The sequence below is a fragment of the Colletotrichum chrysophilum genome, assembly GCF_026319265.1.
Source record: "Colletotrichum chrysophilum strain AFK26 chromosome Unknown scaffold_167, whole genome shotgun sequence".
In the NCBI taxonomy this organism is placed as follows: Eukaryota; Fungi; Ascomycota; class Sordariomycetes; order Glomerellales; family Glomerellaceae; genus Colletotrichum; species Colletotrichum chrysophilum.
In genome coordinates, this window is record NW_026517454.1 from 1 (window position 1) to 13,993 (window position 13,993).

At 53.7% G+C, this 13,993-nt stretch overlaps 2 protein-coding genes across 2 annotated transcripts; both read right to left on the reverse strand.

Moving 5' to 3' along the window:
• Positions 1-5,886: 5,886 nt before the first annotated feature.
• COL26b_012203 (uncharacterized protein) lies at positions 5,887-7,976 on the reverse strand (the record flags this gene model as incomplete). Its single annotated transcript, XM_053184850.1, has 5 exons — positions 5,887-6,571; positions 6,637-6,718; positions 6,784-7,500; positions 7,553-7,807; positions 7,859-7,976. 5 exons carry the CDS (start codon positions 7,974-7,976, stop codon positions 5,887-5,889), a joined length of 1,857 nt encoding a protein of 618 aa, XP_053031184.1.
• A 2,987-nt stretch (positions 7,977-10,963) lies between these two features.
• Positions 10,964-13,018, reverse strand: COL26b_012204 (uncharacterized protein; the record flags this gene model as incomplete). Its single annotated transcript, XM_053184851.1, has 3 exons — positions 10,964-11,381; positions 11,441-12,651; positions 12,743-13,018. The coding sequence occupies 3 exons, from the start codon at positions 13,016-13,018 to the stop codon at positions 10,964-10,966; spliced, it is 1,905 nt and encodes a 634-aa protein (XP_053031185.1).
• Positions 13,019-13,993: the final 975 nt, after the last annotated feature.

Here is a 13,993-nt window from a genome sequence, read left to right on the forward strand (position 1 = left end):
CCTAGTGAGGCCGAAAGCTGCATAGTGGTTGCAACTTTACCTCGTTGATAGTTAATTGAAATTGGTGGTGTTGTTGCGATAGCATTATTTTTTGGTGTTTCGCATGGGGGGGTGTTTCGGAAGTGGGTACGTTGACTTATACCTGTGTTATTGCCGACGATGCAAGATTGAGATCAAGGGAAAATATGGAGGCGGATCTCTCGACACAATAACTGCCGGGCCGCCCTCTCTAGAGAGCGCACATATCCCATGTCACCATGCGTCAGCCTGGCCTCCAACTTGATTGTGCTGCGACTTTGTGATGCAGGGGCACGCTTATGAAAATACTACTCTACAGAAATCTCGTCCAATCACGCAGGGATCCCAGATGTAAGACGCCCATTTTGGTTGCGTTGGGCCAGGCTGACCTCTTCAGCCGGTGTGCAGGTGGAGGGCGCAGTAGATGCGTTTGCCATAAGGAGCTAGCACCTCGCGATCCTTCAGATTTGTATTGCAAAAACCCCGATCTGCTAGGATCTCATACGTTTCATCTATAGCTAATCCTTGATCACCTCCAGAGCATGTTTAAATCCTCCAGCTTCGAACTCACCAATGCCGAGCTCATTGGCCGTGGCAAGCAATTCCCCGAGTCCTTCAAGCCAATCCTCCATCGATGCATTGAATCTCAGCTTAAGCCAGCACCATTCGCTCCCCACAAGCCAAGGTAGTCTTCTTCGGAACAGTAACAAACGAGGCGCGCTTTCCCGTCACTTCGCCCCACACTTTCACCATGTCTGAGTACGTGCACCGCTCCGTCTGCATAGACGGATGTTTCCCCCACACATTTCTCCGCATGTGCCAAAATCTGTTGAACATACATGCCGGGCGTGACCGTCATGTCTCCCGACGTCTGCACGCCTATCCCAAGGGAGCACGGCAAAATCAATAAGTTTCATCCGTTGGTCCCCAGCCACATCACCATTGAAGCAATCACACTGTTGTTACTCTCACCCAGCGTCGTTGCTGCTTACAACCTCGTATGTTCTAAACATGCAGGGTTGATCATGACTTACAGGCCGTAACACAAATCTCTTTACTATCTCTCATCAGCTCGCTAATAGTTGCTTGAACGACGATGTCACAGACAATCGGGATCACCAAAAGCCTGGTTATTGACAAGCGAGTGTTGTGGGAAGTAATTGAAGTTATGAATCTGCGAACTTGCTCCGAGCCCTTAGAGCAGCGCCCCAATGGTTTAACGTCCAGCTCCCAACAATACCAATGGTATTGAGACCCCCTAACAAGGAACAGCCACGAGCAATTCCTAAATTTTCGAACAGAGGTCTCGCGTAGAGAATACTGGCAAAAGCAAACGTACCCCTGAAAAAGTCATTCGCAGCGAAGAGGCTCGCAGAGAATCGAGGATAAGACAGCGGGATATATGCAAATACGCATTGCAAAATGATGAATGCGCTCCCGCTGTAGATCGTGATGCCAATCGTTGGCACAGTCCAATGAATGCGTGGCGAGGAGGTCCAAGCAAAGACGAATAAGCCGACTGTCGGGCCGAAAGACGCGGCGAGGGTGGGAAGTAGTCGCGTCTCCTGGTCGACGACAGACTTTGACAGGCGCATTCTCGGGATCATGTAAACTTTCAAAAAAAAGAAGTAGAATCCGGCTCCGAGAATGCACGCAAGCAAAATGCACAGGAAGACAATACCAACCTTGCCTGTTGTCATGCCGTATAAGTTTGTATAGACGATAGGGAAAACTTCAAAGAATGAATAGTAAATGCCGTAATTGATAGCTGTGTAAATTTGGACGAAAAGAACAGCCGGGTCTTTGACGGTGATCTCAAGCGGCTTAATGAAAGCTTCTTTGAGAACATGAGATGCTGTCAATTTTCGAGAGTCAAGCTCCTCAAGACTTTGCAGGTCACTCCGTCCAGTCAGGCGGCGCAGTCTTTGTGCTCTGTAATGAATAATGGTTGGCCCTGAGGTTTCTGGCAGCAAAAGCATCGGGAGTAGTGTTGGGCCTGACAATAAGAGGATCTCCCACATTGACCAGCGCCAGCCTATTACCGGCACCGCAAATCCGGATAGCAAAGGCCCGATCGCGGGGGCTACAAAGCTAGCACTGGTCCAGGTCGTGAGAGCGAATGGTAAACCCTTCGGTCCGTAGATGTCGTCCAGCGTGGCGGCGCCTGAGGCAAGACAAGGAGATCCAAAGAAGCCTTGAAAGAAGCGGCAAGTCAAGAAGCCGGCCCAGCTTTTTGTAAGCGCAGTTGGAACAGACACAATGACGTAGAGCGCCATCGTTAACGTGTATATTGGACTGCGACCGATGCGAGGAATTTCAGAAAGGGGGGGAAATAGGAGAGGCCCAACGCCATAGCCTAGGACGAATAGAGCTAGTCCTAATGAAGCCTCGACGTGTGTAACGTCGAATTCAACAATAACATCCTCGATAGCTGAAATGTATATGGCCGAAGATGTGTATATAGCGAACGTGTATAGGCAGATGATGAGAGTGATCAAGACTCGACTGCGATTCGTCCAGTTTCTCGGATTCTCAGGGTCGTCAGGTGCATACCAGCACACGGTCGTATAGCGATGGCCAGGGGAAAAGTCGTAATGGCTGCCGGGAGACTTATCAGCGATTGAATTTGGTTGAACGGTGTTGATCGTAGAAGTCGCCGTATTACAACTGCTGCTGAGCCCCCCGTAACGGGACAAATCCAACTTGAAGTCGGGCTGCTCTTCGGGATAGAGAAGGAGTCTGCGATTTGAAAATGCCCTGAGGAGGACGCCTATTGGAGAATATCGCAGTTGTAAGGACATTTTTGAATCAGACATAAGATATTGGTGCGTGGTTGAAGCCAAAAGAATAAAATATGGACCGAGGGCAAATCAGCCCGGTGCAAGGAACTCGAATGGTGAAAGCTCTCTGGAGAGCTTTCCATTCCGGGAAACATTAAACTCAACGGCAGCAGAGTAGACGTCTATTTAAGTGCAAAAGACAAAACATGCTGCTCGAATGTGTTTGAACTTTTGTACGAAGCCATTTCTATGATGAAGACAGTGATGGCTAACAAACACGGCCGACCTCGGGCGAGTTGATGGGGAAATGAGAGACATCACAACTCCACTTATTTAACACCATCATTCTTGAGTCAGAGAGATCCCTGTAGGGCACCTCACTATTACAACTGTTGTCATTGAGGTCCAGGCTCATTCCGTAACAGTCCGAAATGACGTAGGGTTCGACCCTTTCACGGCCGAGTTTCGGGCGAGTTTAGCGCCAATAAGGTTGAGCCATCGGACATTTGTGCTTTCAGACGACACTAGTTCACTCCACGATTCACCTCTGCAATTACACCAAAAGCAAGGCTGTTACCATGACATCGGAGTTACGCTCGTCACAGCGCACCGTGAAATCTTGCACTTTCTGCGCGAGGCGCAAGGTGAAATGTGACAAGAACCTGCCTTGCCGCAATTGCCGGGTCCGGGGCCAGGCAGAATCCTGCGCTGCTGAGCTTGTTCGAGTGAAAGGCCGCCCGCCGTCGGTGGATGATGCTCAGCCAACCTATGCCGAACTGCTTGATGAAAATCGCGCTCTCCGAGAGGAGTTGACCTCTTTGAAGGCAGACCCTAGACAGAGGCCGGCGCGTCCGGGGAGGTGCATTCGGCTGCACAAGATCGATGACCCCGAGAACTCACTCTACAATCGTCTTCGGAGCCACTCACGGGAGTTGACAGTCAAAAGAAATGAGGACGTTGTTCTGCCCTCAAAGCAGCTTAGCCAATGAATTCTGAACCACGGCGCGAACTGGGTTCCCTGGGTCAACTGCTCCTTGAACCCTGCGGAACTCCAAAAAGTCCACGACGAGTTTTTTTCGGAACTTGGTGAGGCAGGCTTCCACAAAAACAGTGATCCAGCATGGCTAGGACTGTACTTCGCGTACCTAACGGCAGGTCTAGTCTGCGAGGCAGCTTCAGGGGTAGTATCGCTAATTCGGCCACAGGTTTCAGTGCTTTTCCTCACTCTGCCCGAAGCCGAGTCGATGGGGATGTCTAAGGGTGGGGATTCCTTCTTCTAGGCCTCATTTGCCGTGAAAATCATCTTCTAATAGCGCCACCGTTCAGATCGGCTGGAGCAATACCGAGCCAACTGGTTCGATGCATCCGTCTTCTTCCTTCACGCCGCAGACTTCATCAGGGATCCCAGGCTGATCAACGTCCGAACCATCGTACTCTTGGGCGGCTCCTACGTTCACTTCGGCGAGCTTAACATGTACTACATTTTGTGGTCTTGTGCCGCCCGCATTTGCCACAGTGTCGGTCTTGATCAGAACATAGACGGAGGGATGTCGCTCGAAAGCCAATATCAAAGCCGCTTGTTTTGGCCACTCATAGCAAACGACTGGTTGAACTTGCCGCTCGGACATAGCTGCATCGATGAATCAGAATTCACGGTCGATCAACCGTTGGAGCTGGACGACGTCGAGGTTTCGCTCGGCGTCAATCTCGAAGGATTCACCCCCGCTCTCCGTCCGGTACAGCACTTGATAGCGCTCTGCAAGCTTGCTTCGGTTCTTCGTCACTTTCAAGCCCGCCTTTTAAACGTCTCGGACAGCCCTGGGATTTCAACAATCGTCACCGAGACCAATGATCAGCTCACCGCCGTCATCACTCAATTACCCGCCCATCTTCGATCATCCAGAAGCTCCACGACGTTTGATGTTGCTGGCGATAGTGAAGAGGAATGGGTGAGGTGGCAGCGATACAACATCAGGCTATTGTGCAACTACTACCGTATAGTTATCAACCGCACGATTCAAGAGGACACGGCAGGGGACAGAGGACAGCACACAACAGCTATCAAACGCTGCGTTGACGCTGCTCATGAAATACACGACATAATTATAGAAATGGATTCAGATCCGCCTCGACATTTCATCTGGTGAGCAAACACTAGCGTCATACGGGTGAATGTTCGAAGCATTACTAACCAAAGTTGAAATTAATTAGGTCTCGCATTCTTCCTGTATTTGCGGCTGCAAATATTCTCTCCAAATTCGAGGCGTTCTGTGGATGTACCACATCAGAACATAGCGCCATAATTAACACATGCTTTAGCTTTCTTCAGTCCCTAAGCCCAGATAGTTCGTTAGCAGGGCATGCGCTGCAAATTTTGAAGCATCAGTTGGAGTAAATAACTTGAGCTTATGTCGCAATGAAGAGGGCTATGATTCTGGGTTACTTTGCACTTACCCGAGCGAGCCTGAGAGCGTCCGCCTCTTTGAAGACGCACGATTTGTCGACGGTGTGCATCCCGCCCTATGCGTAGTCAATGAAACTTGTCATGGCGAAGCTGGCATGTGCGCTTTAATCATTAAATGAACATGGCTACACACTCGGCTTGAGGATATGACCATGTGTTTACAACGTGAGTTGCCATCAAAAGCAGCGCGCAGAGAGGGCTGGTCGCTCTGATGGACTTGCACAACCCCCACGCCTGCCGCCGCAAGTCATCAAATTATCACTCATCCGCGCAGCTCAGTAGTTGAGCGGGATGTATTCTGGGGCTGCCGCAATGTGCCAAGAATAACATGGCAAGATCTGGTATCTAGTCCACAGAAGCTTCATCGCCAAATTCACGCAGAAAGGGGATTGCAGTTAATGATAATTGATCTTTTGGTTGAAAGATTCTTGTTCTATATTCATACATCGTAGAAGGTATATCCATGTCACAATCTAGACCCCAGATTACCCCAGCTCCTCCAGTAGCGTCGGCATCTTTTTTCCAAAAGATGGGCTGTAAGAAAAACAACAAAGAGAATCCTGATATCAAACCAAATTTGGCTCCGTCACTCCATCCTCCCCTACCCAATAACAATCCCCAGAACTACGGCAGCATCGTCGGCGATGACCGCCCGGAGCAGCTGTCATCGTCAACATACCCCTTCTCATTCGACGACTCCACATCGCTCTCCGTCGCCCAGCGGCCGGGACATCCGGGGATATCCCGCTCGTGCTCGCGGTACACCTTCTCCCTCTCGCCCTCCTCCTTGCGCTGCCTCAGATTGAAGAACACAGACGCCCGCCTCGCAGCACCGCCGGCCTCCTGCTGCTGCGCCTGCTTCCTCTCCGGCACGTCGCCAATGTCGGGCATGCCCGCCTTCATCATCTTCTCCTCGTGCTCCTCCTCCTCCTTGGCGGCGTCGAACATGGCCTTCATCATGTCTGCCTTCTCGGGCGTGCGCACGGCGGCGTCGAACTCGAAGAAGGCCGGCTTGGCGATCAGCAGCGGCGTGTAGTCGTTCCAGTGCACGGGCACCTCGCTACCGTCCGCGTTGCGCTTCTTGGTGATGTTGAGCGCCCACGCCATGCCGCCCATGATGAGGAAGAGGTCCTGGTCGACAATAGGCACGCCCTGGCACGTCCGGCGGCCGAAGCCGAACTGGCTGAAGCCGTCAAGGTTGGGGAAGCGGGTGAGAGGCTCCTTGAACGTGGGGTAGGACGGTTGCAGCCAGCGGTCGGGGTTGAATGTCTCGGGATCGGGGTACATTGACTCATCGCGGGTGATGCCCCTTTATTAAATGTCTTGTTAGTTCGGGGGTCCGACGGGGAATGTCTTGGGTTTGTGAGAACTTACCATTCCAGGGCGTGGATCGTGGCACCAGCAGGGATGAAGAAACCATTGTAGACGTCATCCTTCTCGACAGCGTGGGGGATGCCTGTAACGGCACGTCAGTCACACGAACCTAAAGTCAGCCTTACGATGAAGGATCGCTGCACATACCAGTAGGAACAGGTGGTCTCCACCGGATAACCTCCTTGACAACGGCTCTCAGCATGGGCAGCTTTTCGCGGTCGCTCCATTGAGGACACCTGCCCTCGCAAACCTCGTCGATCTCGCGTTGCAGTCTAGCCTGCCATTCGGGGTAATGTAACATGGCGAGGAGGAAGCTCTGGATAGGGCTGCCAATAGTGAGGGCGCCGGCGATGGCCATGAGACCAACGACATTGGTAGCCTCCTTCAGATCGCCCCACTTGCCCTTCTCCTTCTCGTCGCCGAGACCCTGGTTAACGAATGTGCTGATGAAGCTGGGCTGCGCGGTGCCCTTCTCGACCTGGTCGACGACGAAGTCGACATTGCTCTTGAACTGCCGGGACTCGAGCTCGTGACGGGCGCGCTCCTTCTTCTTCCATGGCGACAGGACATCCGGAACGTGCATCAGGAATGAGATAACGTTAGGGAGGGCACCGGAGGGGGAGATGGTCTCCAGCAGGCCGAAGGTCGTCTTGCGGAGGATGCGGGCCGGGTGGGCGGTTCCCCATGACAGACGGCTTACGGTACGGCTGGTGAACTGCTCGACATACTCGCGATAATCGCCGGGGTTCTGGGAGAGAAGCCACAAAAATCGATCGCGCTCACGGGTCGGGTAAGCGTGGAGCTCTTCCTTGTCGCTCTGGTTCATGAGATGATGGCAGAGTCTGCGCTGACGCTTCCATGTGTCTGCATGCTACCATTAGTGTGTGACTTGCGGAAGCTCAGGAGCATTGCCTACCGGTGCGGCCAAGCAGGGCAAGGTAGTCGCCACTTGTCCTGTTGTCAGGCAGATTGGGGATCATGGGCCTGTCTGAGTAGATGACATTGCGGCGGCCGAGAAGGTCATGAGCGATCTGCTCCGAAGAGATCCAGACGTGGTAGGATCCGAACATCTCCTGCCCATAGATAGGGCCGTACTCCTTCGCCCACTCGTAGAACTTGAGCCATGTTGCCTCCGCCGGCACATCGTGTACACGACCAATCCAAGGAAGACCTGTCCGATGTGAGCATCATAGTCATCATCATCACCTGTGAGGCAGCCTACCCTTGGGCCCAGGAAGGGGCTTAGCTCCCTCAGGAAGCCTCTTCTTCAGCTTGATGGCGGAGTATAGGCGCCATGCGCAGAAAACAATAAAGGCGAGAAGTGCCACGCCTATGGCCATGTTTGCTGGCCTCGAAGAAGAATTACACAATAAGAGTAAGTTGATGGTGGAAGTTTCGTCGGTCTATGCTTGGTATGGAGAAAGGAAAGAGTAAACGACCTCAACAAAAAAAAGTCAGGGTAGGTCGAAGAGGCAAGAAAGGAATGGGTGAGTAAGGTCTCCCGCTGTTGCAGGAAGAACAGGAAAAGAGAAGAACCACGATGACGGGTCTGACGGACGGTGTGTCTCTGGGCTGTTAATAAGAAGAGTCAGGGTCACGTTCAAGCCGTCTGGTCGTTTGGAGCCCAAGCGGGCCGACGGAGAACGCTCAACGGTCCCTTTGTCTGGAAACATGATTGACCCGCGTGTGGACATCCATCCACACACGCCGGATTGTCCCCAAGCGCCAAGGGCGAGGGTAGTGTGGTAGTCCACCCCCATTACGAATTACAAAGATCGGCGCACAGCTGCGTTGGCGGCGGCGGCGGCGGGTGGGCGGGCGACGGCGGCGGCAACATGTCAATCAGGTCAGACCAGGTCAGGTCAGGCCAGGACCAGCGGTTCGTTGAACGCCACTATTCCGCCTTGGAAACAACGACATGCGGTGAGGATGGAGGGCAGCCCAGAGTCTTGGTCCGTGATGAGGGGATAATCCTGCCCAAGGTTTGCACAACGAGGACTTGTTGCGCTTGCATACCGGCCGTTGTGCTTGCTTGGCTTGTTCCCGGACATATGGTTCGTTGAGTTCTGACGTCGGGGACTGAGCTCCATCACAGGCAAACATCAGACACACAAAGTTCGCCTCCAGAGACGGGGAGCTCCAGAGGTACAAGCCCCGAGAGCTTCCTAGGCGTGGGAGCTCACGGAATGCTAGCAAAGGCCGATGCCCGTCCTTGCAGGGCGTGTGGGAAGACCATCATACCTCCCAGACCTCAGCAGGGTTTGACCTTGGCTCCTCTTGCCATTAGGGCCCAAGGAGATGGTTAGAATATGGGTTGATGGTAGGATGCGCGTTGCAGCCGCGGGAAGTCCAAAACACAGGGGTCAAAAGATTGGCCGAGTCGATATCTCTGGTCGGCGAAGAGGACACACCCATGCAAGCCATGCCACCTATCCCAAGGATCTCTTCGGCCTCCAAAGGGATCATCCTCGTCCCACTTGGTCTTGCCCACTGGGCATCTGAACCATATGCCCAGGCACCGTTCCTCAGGTAGAGCTACTGCGGTGGGTGCCGGAGGTCGGGGCTCATCCGGTCTCGGCACAGACAAGGCGCCAGGTTGCCGGACAGAACAGTAGCTTGCAGCTAAAACCTTGGAGCGAGGCACAAAAAGGGAACATCATACTATCCGTCGCCTAAATTTGGCAAGATGGGCTGGGCAGTTGGCACCGCGGTTTGGAAGCATTCTAGGCAAAAGCGTTGCCGCTAGGGCGCGGCTCTCTCTCGCTCTCTCCCTTCGCTTACGCCTTGCTCGGAGGTAAGATAGATAATGCGAAGGCTCACGCCATGATGATAGTGCTGATGCTGGTAATGCTGATGCCGAACCCGCAATGTGCTCCGCACTGAAGGCATAAGGGCAGCGCAGGATGCATCGGCAGATATTTGATGATGGGTTGGTGAGGTGTAATATCTCGGTGTCTTGGCAAGATGTCAGTCTCGGCCTCCTAGAGTCAATACAGTCTCAAGGGGGAAAGGTAGCTCTTGACAATGTTGCATTCGGTGGTTGGCAAGAAAAAGCAATCAGGGCGTCACGTAGTCATCGGAGTCTTGAAGCGTAGATTACTGGTGTCGATCAACTGCAAGCCACGGTGCGCGGGGGCGGCTCGCAGCCGGAGATGAGGAACCACAAGCGTTGGCAGATCGAGTGCGAGCCGTCCATCGTACTGGGCAGCCACTCAGAACTGCCCTGAGCTATGGCGAACCAGTCAGAGCCGTCGAGAGCCATCGCATCTCTAGCGTTTGGGAATATGCAAGATTCGGTGTTGGCAGGGATTAGGACGCCCTAGCGCTATCCGAGCGAGTCGATCACTTCGTTGGCGCCCAGAATGGAATCCCCCACGCAGTCACCGAGCGTCAGACAAAGCCACCCAGCCAGCCCGTTGACGCAGTTGGACGGGACTGCGGGAGGACCAGGGGAAAAAAGCCATCGAAGGCGTCGCGGCTCGCAGAAGTGGGCTGCACAAAGTTGCTTTGACAGTCATGACGGGGCAGACTTTTCTCACCTGAGGACGGGCGAAACGACACCGTCGCGGCTCTCTCAATTTGTCCTCTGGGCAGAATCCGCGCTTCACCATGACCTCGAACCGTCCACGAACAGTGCTCAGCGGGACCGTTAGCTGAGCTTTGCCCCCGTTTTGCTGCCCTGCGTGCCTGCTCTGCTCTGCTTTGCCTTGCTGTCTGCGCTGCTCTGCAGAGAAGCAAGCAGCCCTACTGGGAGAATGGGGCTTTGCCATGCAATCTTGCGCGTCCAGATCTCATCGCATTCGTTTTGCAGATATTCGTCAGTCAACATTGCGCCTCATCTCCATTTTTTTTATGAACTTCAACTTTTATTAATCAGCACTGTAACGGCTGGCGCACGCGCGAATCCATTGGGTCGTGTCATCTGCTTGTTCCGATGAACCTCGCGGCCACGGGGCCTTCGAGGACTCCGGAGAGCATTTGATCCTTCGCCCGTGGGTGTTCTTTGTTACACGGCGCCACATCGGTCCAAAGCGCTCGCCAAGATAGCGTAGCTTCTCGTTGTGGCTGATGGCTAGTGGCCGTTGTGCCGGTCTGCCACCACAGTAGCTCCTCGTCACAATCGTCATTCGTACGACTGCTCCTGCGCCCGCTGTTAGTGCTCTCGTTTCTCATCTCCGGCTGCCCAGTCTATATCGAGCTGGCCGTATTCCCCTCCAGTTTTGACTCCCACAAGAATGATTTTCTACAGTGCCACATTACATCCTGTTTGACTGGTCAGCAACTAGTTTCACATGCAACAAGATGCATCGCCCAGCGCTTGGTGCACTCACCTCTCGACCGGGGAAAGTCCCAACAGACGCATGCCGTTGTAGAGCACGGTCCTGGCTGCGGTGTACAGAGCCAAGCGAGCCTTCATGAGCTCGCGCTCGCTGCCTACAATACGCAAGTGGTCGTAGCTGCTGCTAACGACGTGGGTCATGCGGAACAGGTACGTAAGCACAGTCGTCGGCTCCAGTGTCTTCAGCGTGTTCTGGACGACATCAGGGTACTGGCTGAGGATGCGGATAAGCTCGATAGCATGCTTCTCAGTCAGAAGGCTGAGATCCGCCGTGGCAATCTCCTCCTCCGAGAGACCAGCCTTGCGGAAGATGGAGCAGATACGAGCGTGGGCGTACTGGAGGTACGGTCCCGTGTCACCCTCGAAGGAAGTCATCGCGTCCATGTCGAACTTGTAGTTGTTGATCCTAGTCGACCCATGTCAGTGCATCCGAAAGTGCCCGGGGCCAAACTTTAGACGACTTACCTCTTTCCGCTCATGTCCTGGACCATGACACTGCTGATGCCAAGAATGTCGGCAGTGGCCTCAGGGTTCTCGACCTGGGCGTACTTCGACTCGTTCTTCTTCATCACCTCATGCATGTGGTCGCCGACATCTCGCAGGATATCATCCAAGAACTTGACTGTTCCCCTTCGAGTGCTCATGCCGAGGACAAGGCCGAAGTTGATGTGCTGGCACTTCTTGGCGGTCTCGGGGTAGCCCATCAGCTCAATAATCTTGAAGAGCTGCTTAAGGTGCAGATCCTGCTGAGACGCAACAACGTAGATCATGTGATCGAAGCCGTACTTCTTCTCGCGGTTCAGCAACTCGCTGATATCTCGGGTCAGGTACAGGGCAGTGCCGTCCTTCTTGCGAATGATGGGGCGCTCCAGACTCTTGCCAGCCTTGCCAGGCACGTGCTTTGTGAAGTCGATGATAACAGCACCTTGCGACTCCTCAGAGATCTTCATGTCCTCGAGCTTCTTGGCCGCGGCCTCCATGTCCTTCTCGGGGACCTGGCTCTCGCCAGAGTAATCATCGAAGTGGATGTTCAGGCGAGCGTATGTCTCCTTGTAGCGGACGATGCTGAGGTCACGGAAACGCTTCCACTGAGCAACAGCAGTCTCGTCGCCAGCAGTCATGGCCTTGAAGTATTTACGGGCCTTCTCGTCCAGGCCGTTGTCCTTGAGCGCGGTGACATCCTCGCCAGCCTTCTCCTTGGCCTCGATCGACTCCTTCTCAGCGCTCATCTCGGCGTTGATCTTGACGTAGACCTCGTACAAGTGGTTGATGGGGTCAGCGGCCAGGGCCTCCTCGTTGCCGAACCTCTCGAAGCCCAGAGCCAAAAGACCGTACTGCTTGCCCCAGTCACCGAGGTAGTTGACACGAGTGACATCCCAGCCGGCGCCGTCGTACAGGTTGGAGATGAAACCGCCAATGATTGTGGATCGCAAGTGGCCGGCGTGGAAAGGCTTTGCGATATTCGGGGAGGAGAACTCGACGATGATCTTCTTCTTGCCCTGGGAAGGGTCTTTGGGGTCCTTGAGTCCGTTGTTGTGGTTCTTGCCAAAGTCCTTGCCGCGCTTGGCGACCTGGGGGAGGAGAAGCTGGGCCAAGGGACCGGGCTTAAACCAGAACTGGAAGAAAGAGCCGTTCTGGAAAGAAACGGGCTTCTCGATGAGGGGAGACTCGGGGAACTGGAAGCACCAATGCGTCAGTCAAGTCCACAGTACTGCATGTCGATTGTTGCAGCGTGCGCAATAGTGCCATTGAGAGCTGCAAACTGACCTTGGGGAGCCACTCCTCTGACAGCTCCGCGGGCTTCTTGCCCTTGATGCGGAGAGCAGGAACAGCCAACACCATGTCACCCTTGTCCAAGCTCTGGGTCCATTGGAGGGCGTTGTAGATGATGGACTTCTCGACACCAGTGACCTCGTGGAACATGGTAGTGATGTGGGAACGGTAGACGTCGACGGGGTTGACGTCCGGGTAGCAGCCCGGGAAGGACTCCAGCTTGCCGAGGGAGAGCTTCTCCAGCTGGGCGTTAATCTGTTCTGTCGACATGATGGCGAGGCTATCGATGGTGGGGTGTGCACTCGAGGAAAGGTTGGAGAGTTGTCGGAATGTTGGGACGACAACTTGGGGACGACGAGACGGCGGTCGACGCGGGGTCGAGAAGGGTCGCGTGGTCGAGTGGAAGCTGGCAGAACAGAGTCCTCGGCGCAGGCTGGTGGTTTGAACGTGGGCTGAACGAAGTGAAGAGGAAGAAAAAGAAGAAAATAAGAAGCGCGCGACGCTAGTCATCGAGGGGTATGACTGGACTGGGCTGCAGGGAAGACAAGGGGAGGGGGAAAAGATCGAGGGAGGGGTCTTGCGATTCGCCGGGCAGAGGCAGTTGTCACCCGCGAAAAAAAAAATTGCGGACCAGCCCAACTGACTCACAGAGGCATTCGCCCGTGCCATTGGCTGCTGACCGAGTGCAGGTCTCACCGAACGAGGGGTACCGGTGACGCCTGGAGGGGTACTCTTCACCGAGTCACTGCCCCGCGATGGGATTTTTTTACCGGTGGAGCTTCGGTGAGTGTCGGTCTTGGACTTCTCACCGATCCCTCTCTTCTTCCTCTGGTTTCTGTTCGTTCCTACTGTTTTGTGTGCGATCATTCTCGAATATCAGATGTTAAGTCATCAGCACTTTTGGTGTAAAGCCACCGGTGAGCCAGTGTATCTTTTGTTTACTGTTAATCTTGAGAGAGTATCGTCAACAAGCGCTACTCATACTCACCGAATCTCTGTGCCATTGCTGACGACATATGAGGGCTCAGCTGTCTCCAAGGTGTCGAGTCAATTTTTGATTGAATTGGATTTGTTGTGGTTGTTCTGTCATTTCAATTTTCTTAGAGATCTTTTCCTCAAGTCGTACTACAGGCCAGACACGAGGTGAACCCCAGGTTTCATACAAGCTACGTCTTAATCTATAGAACTCTATCTGCCGTGGCATATGTTGATTATACACCACGTAGAAAACTACATGGTACGCAT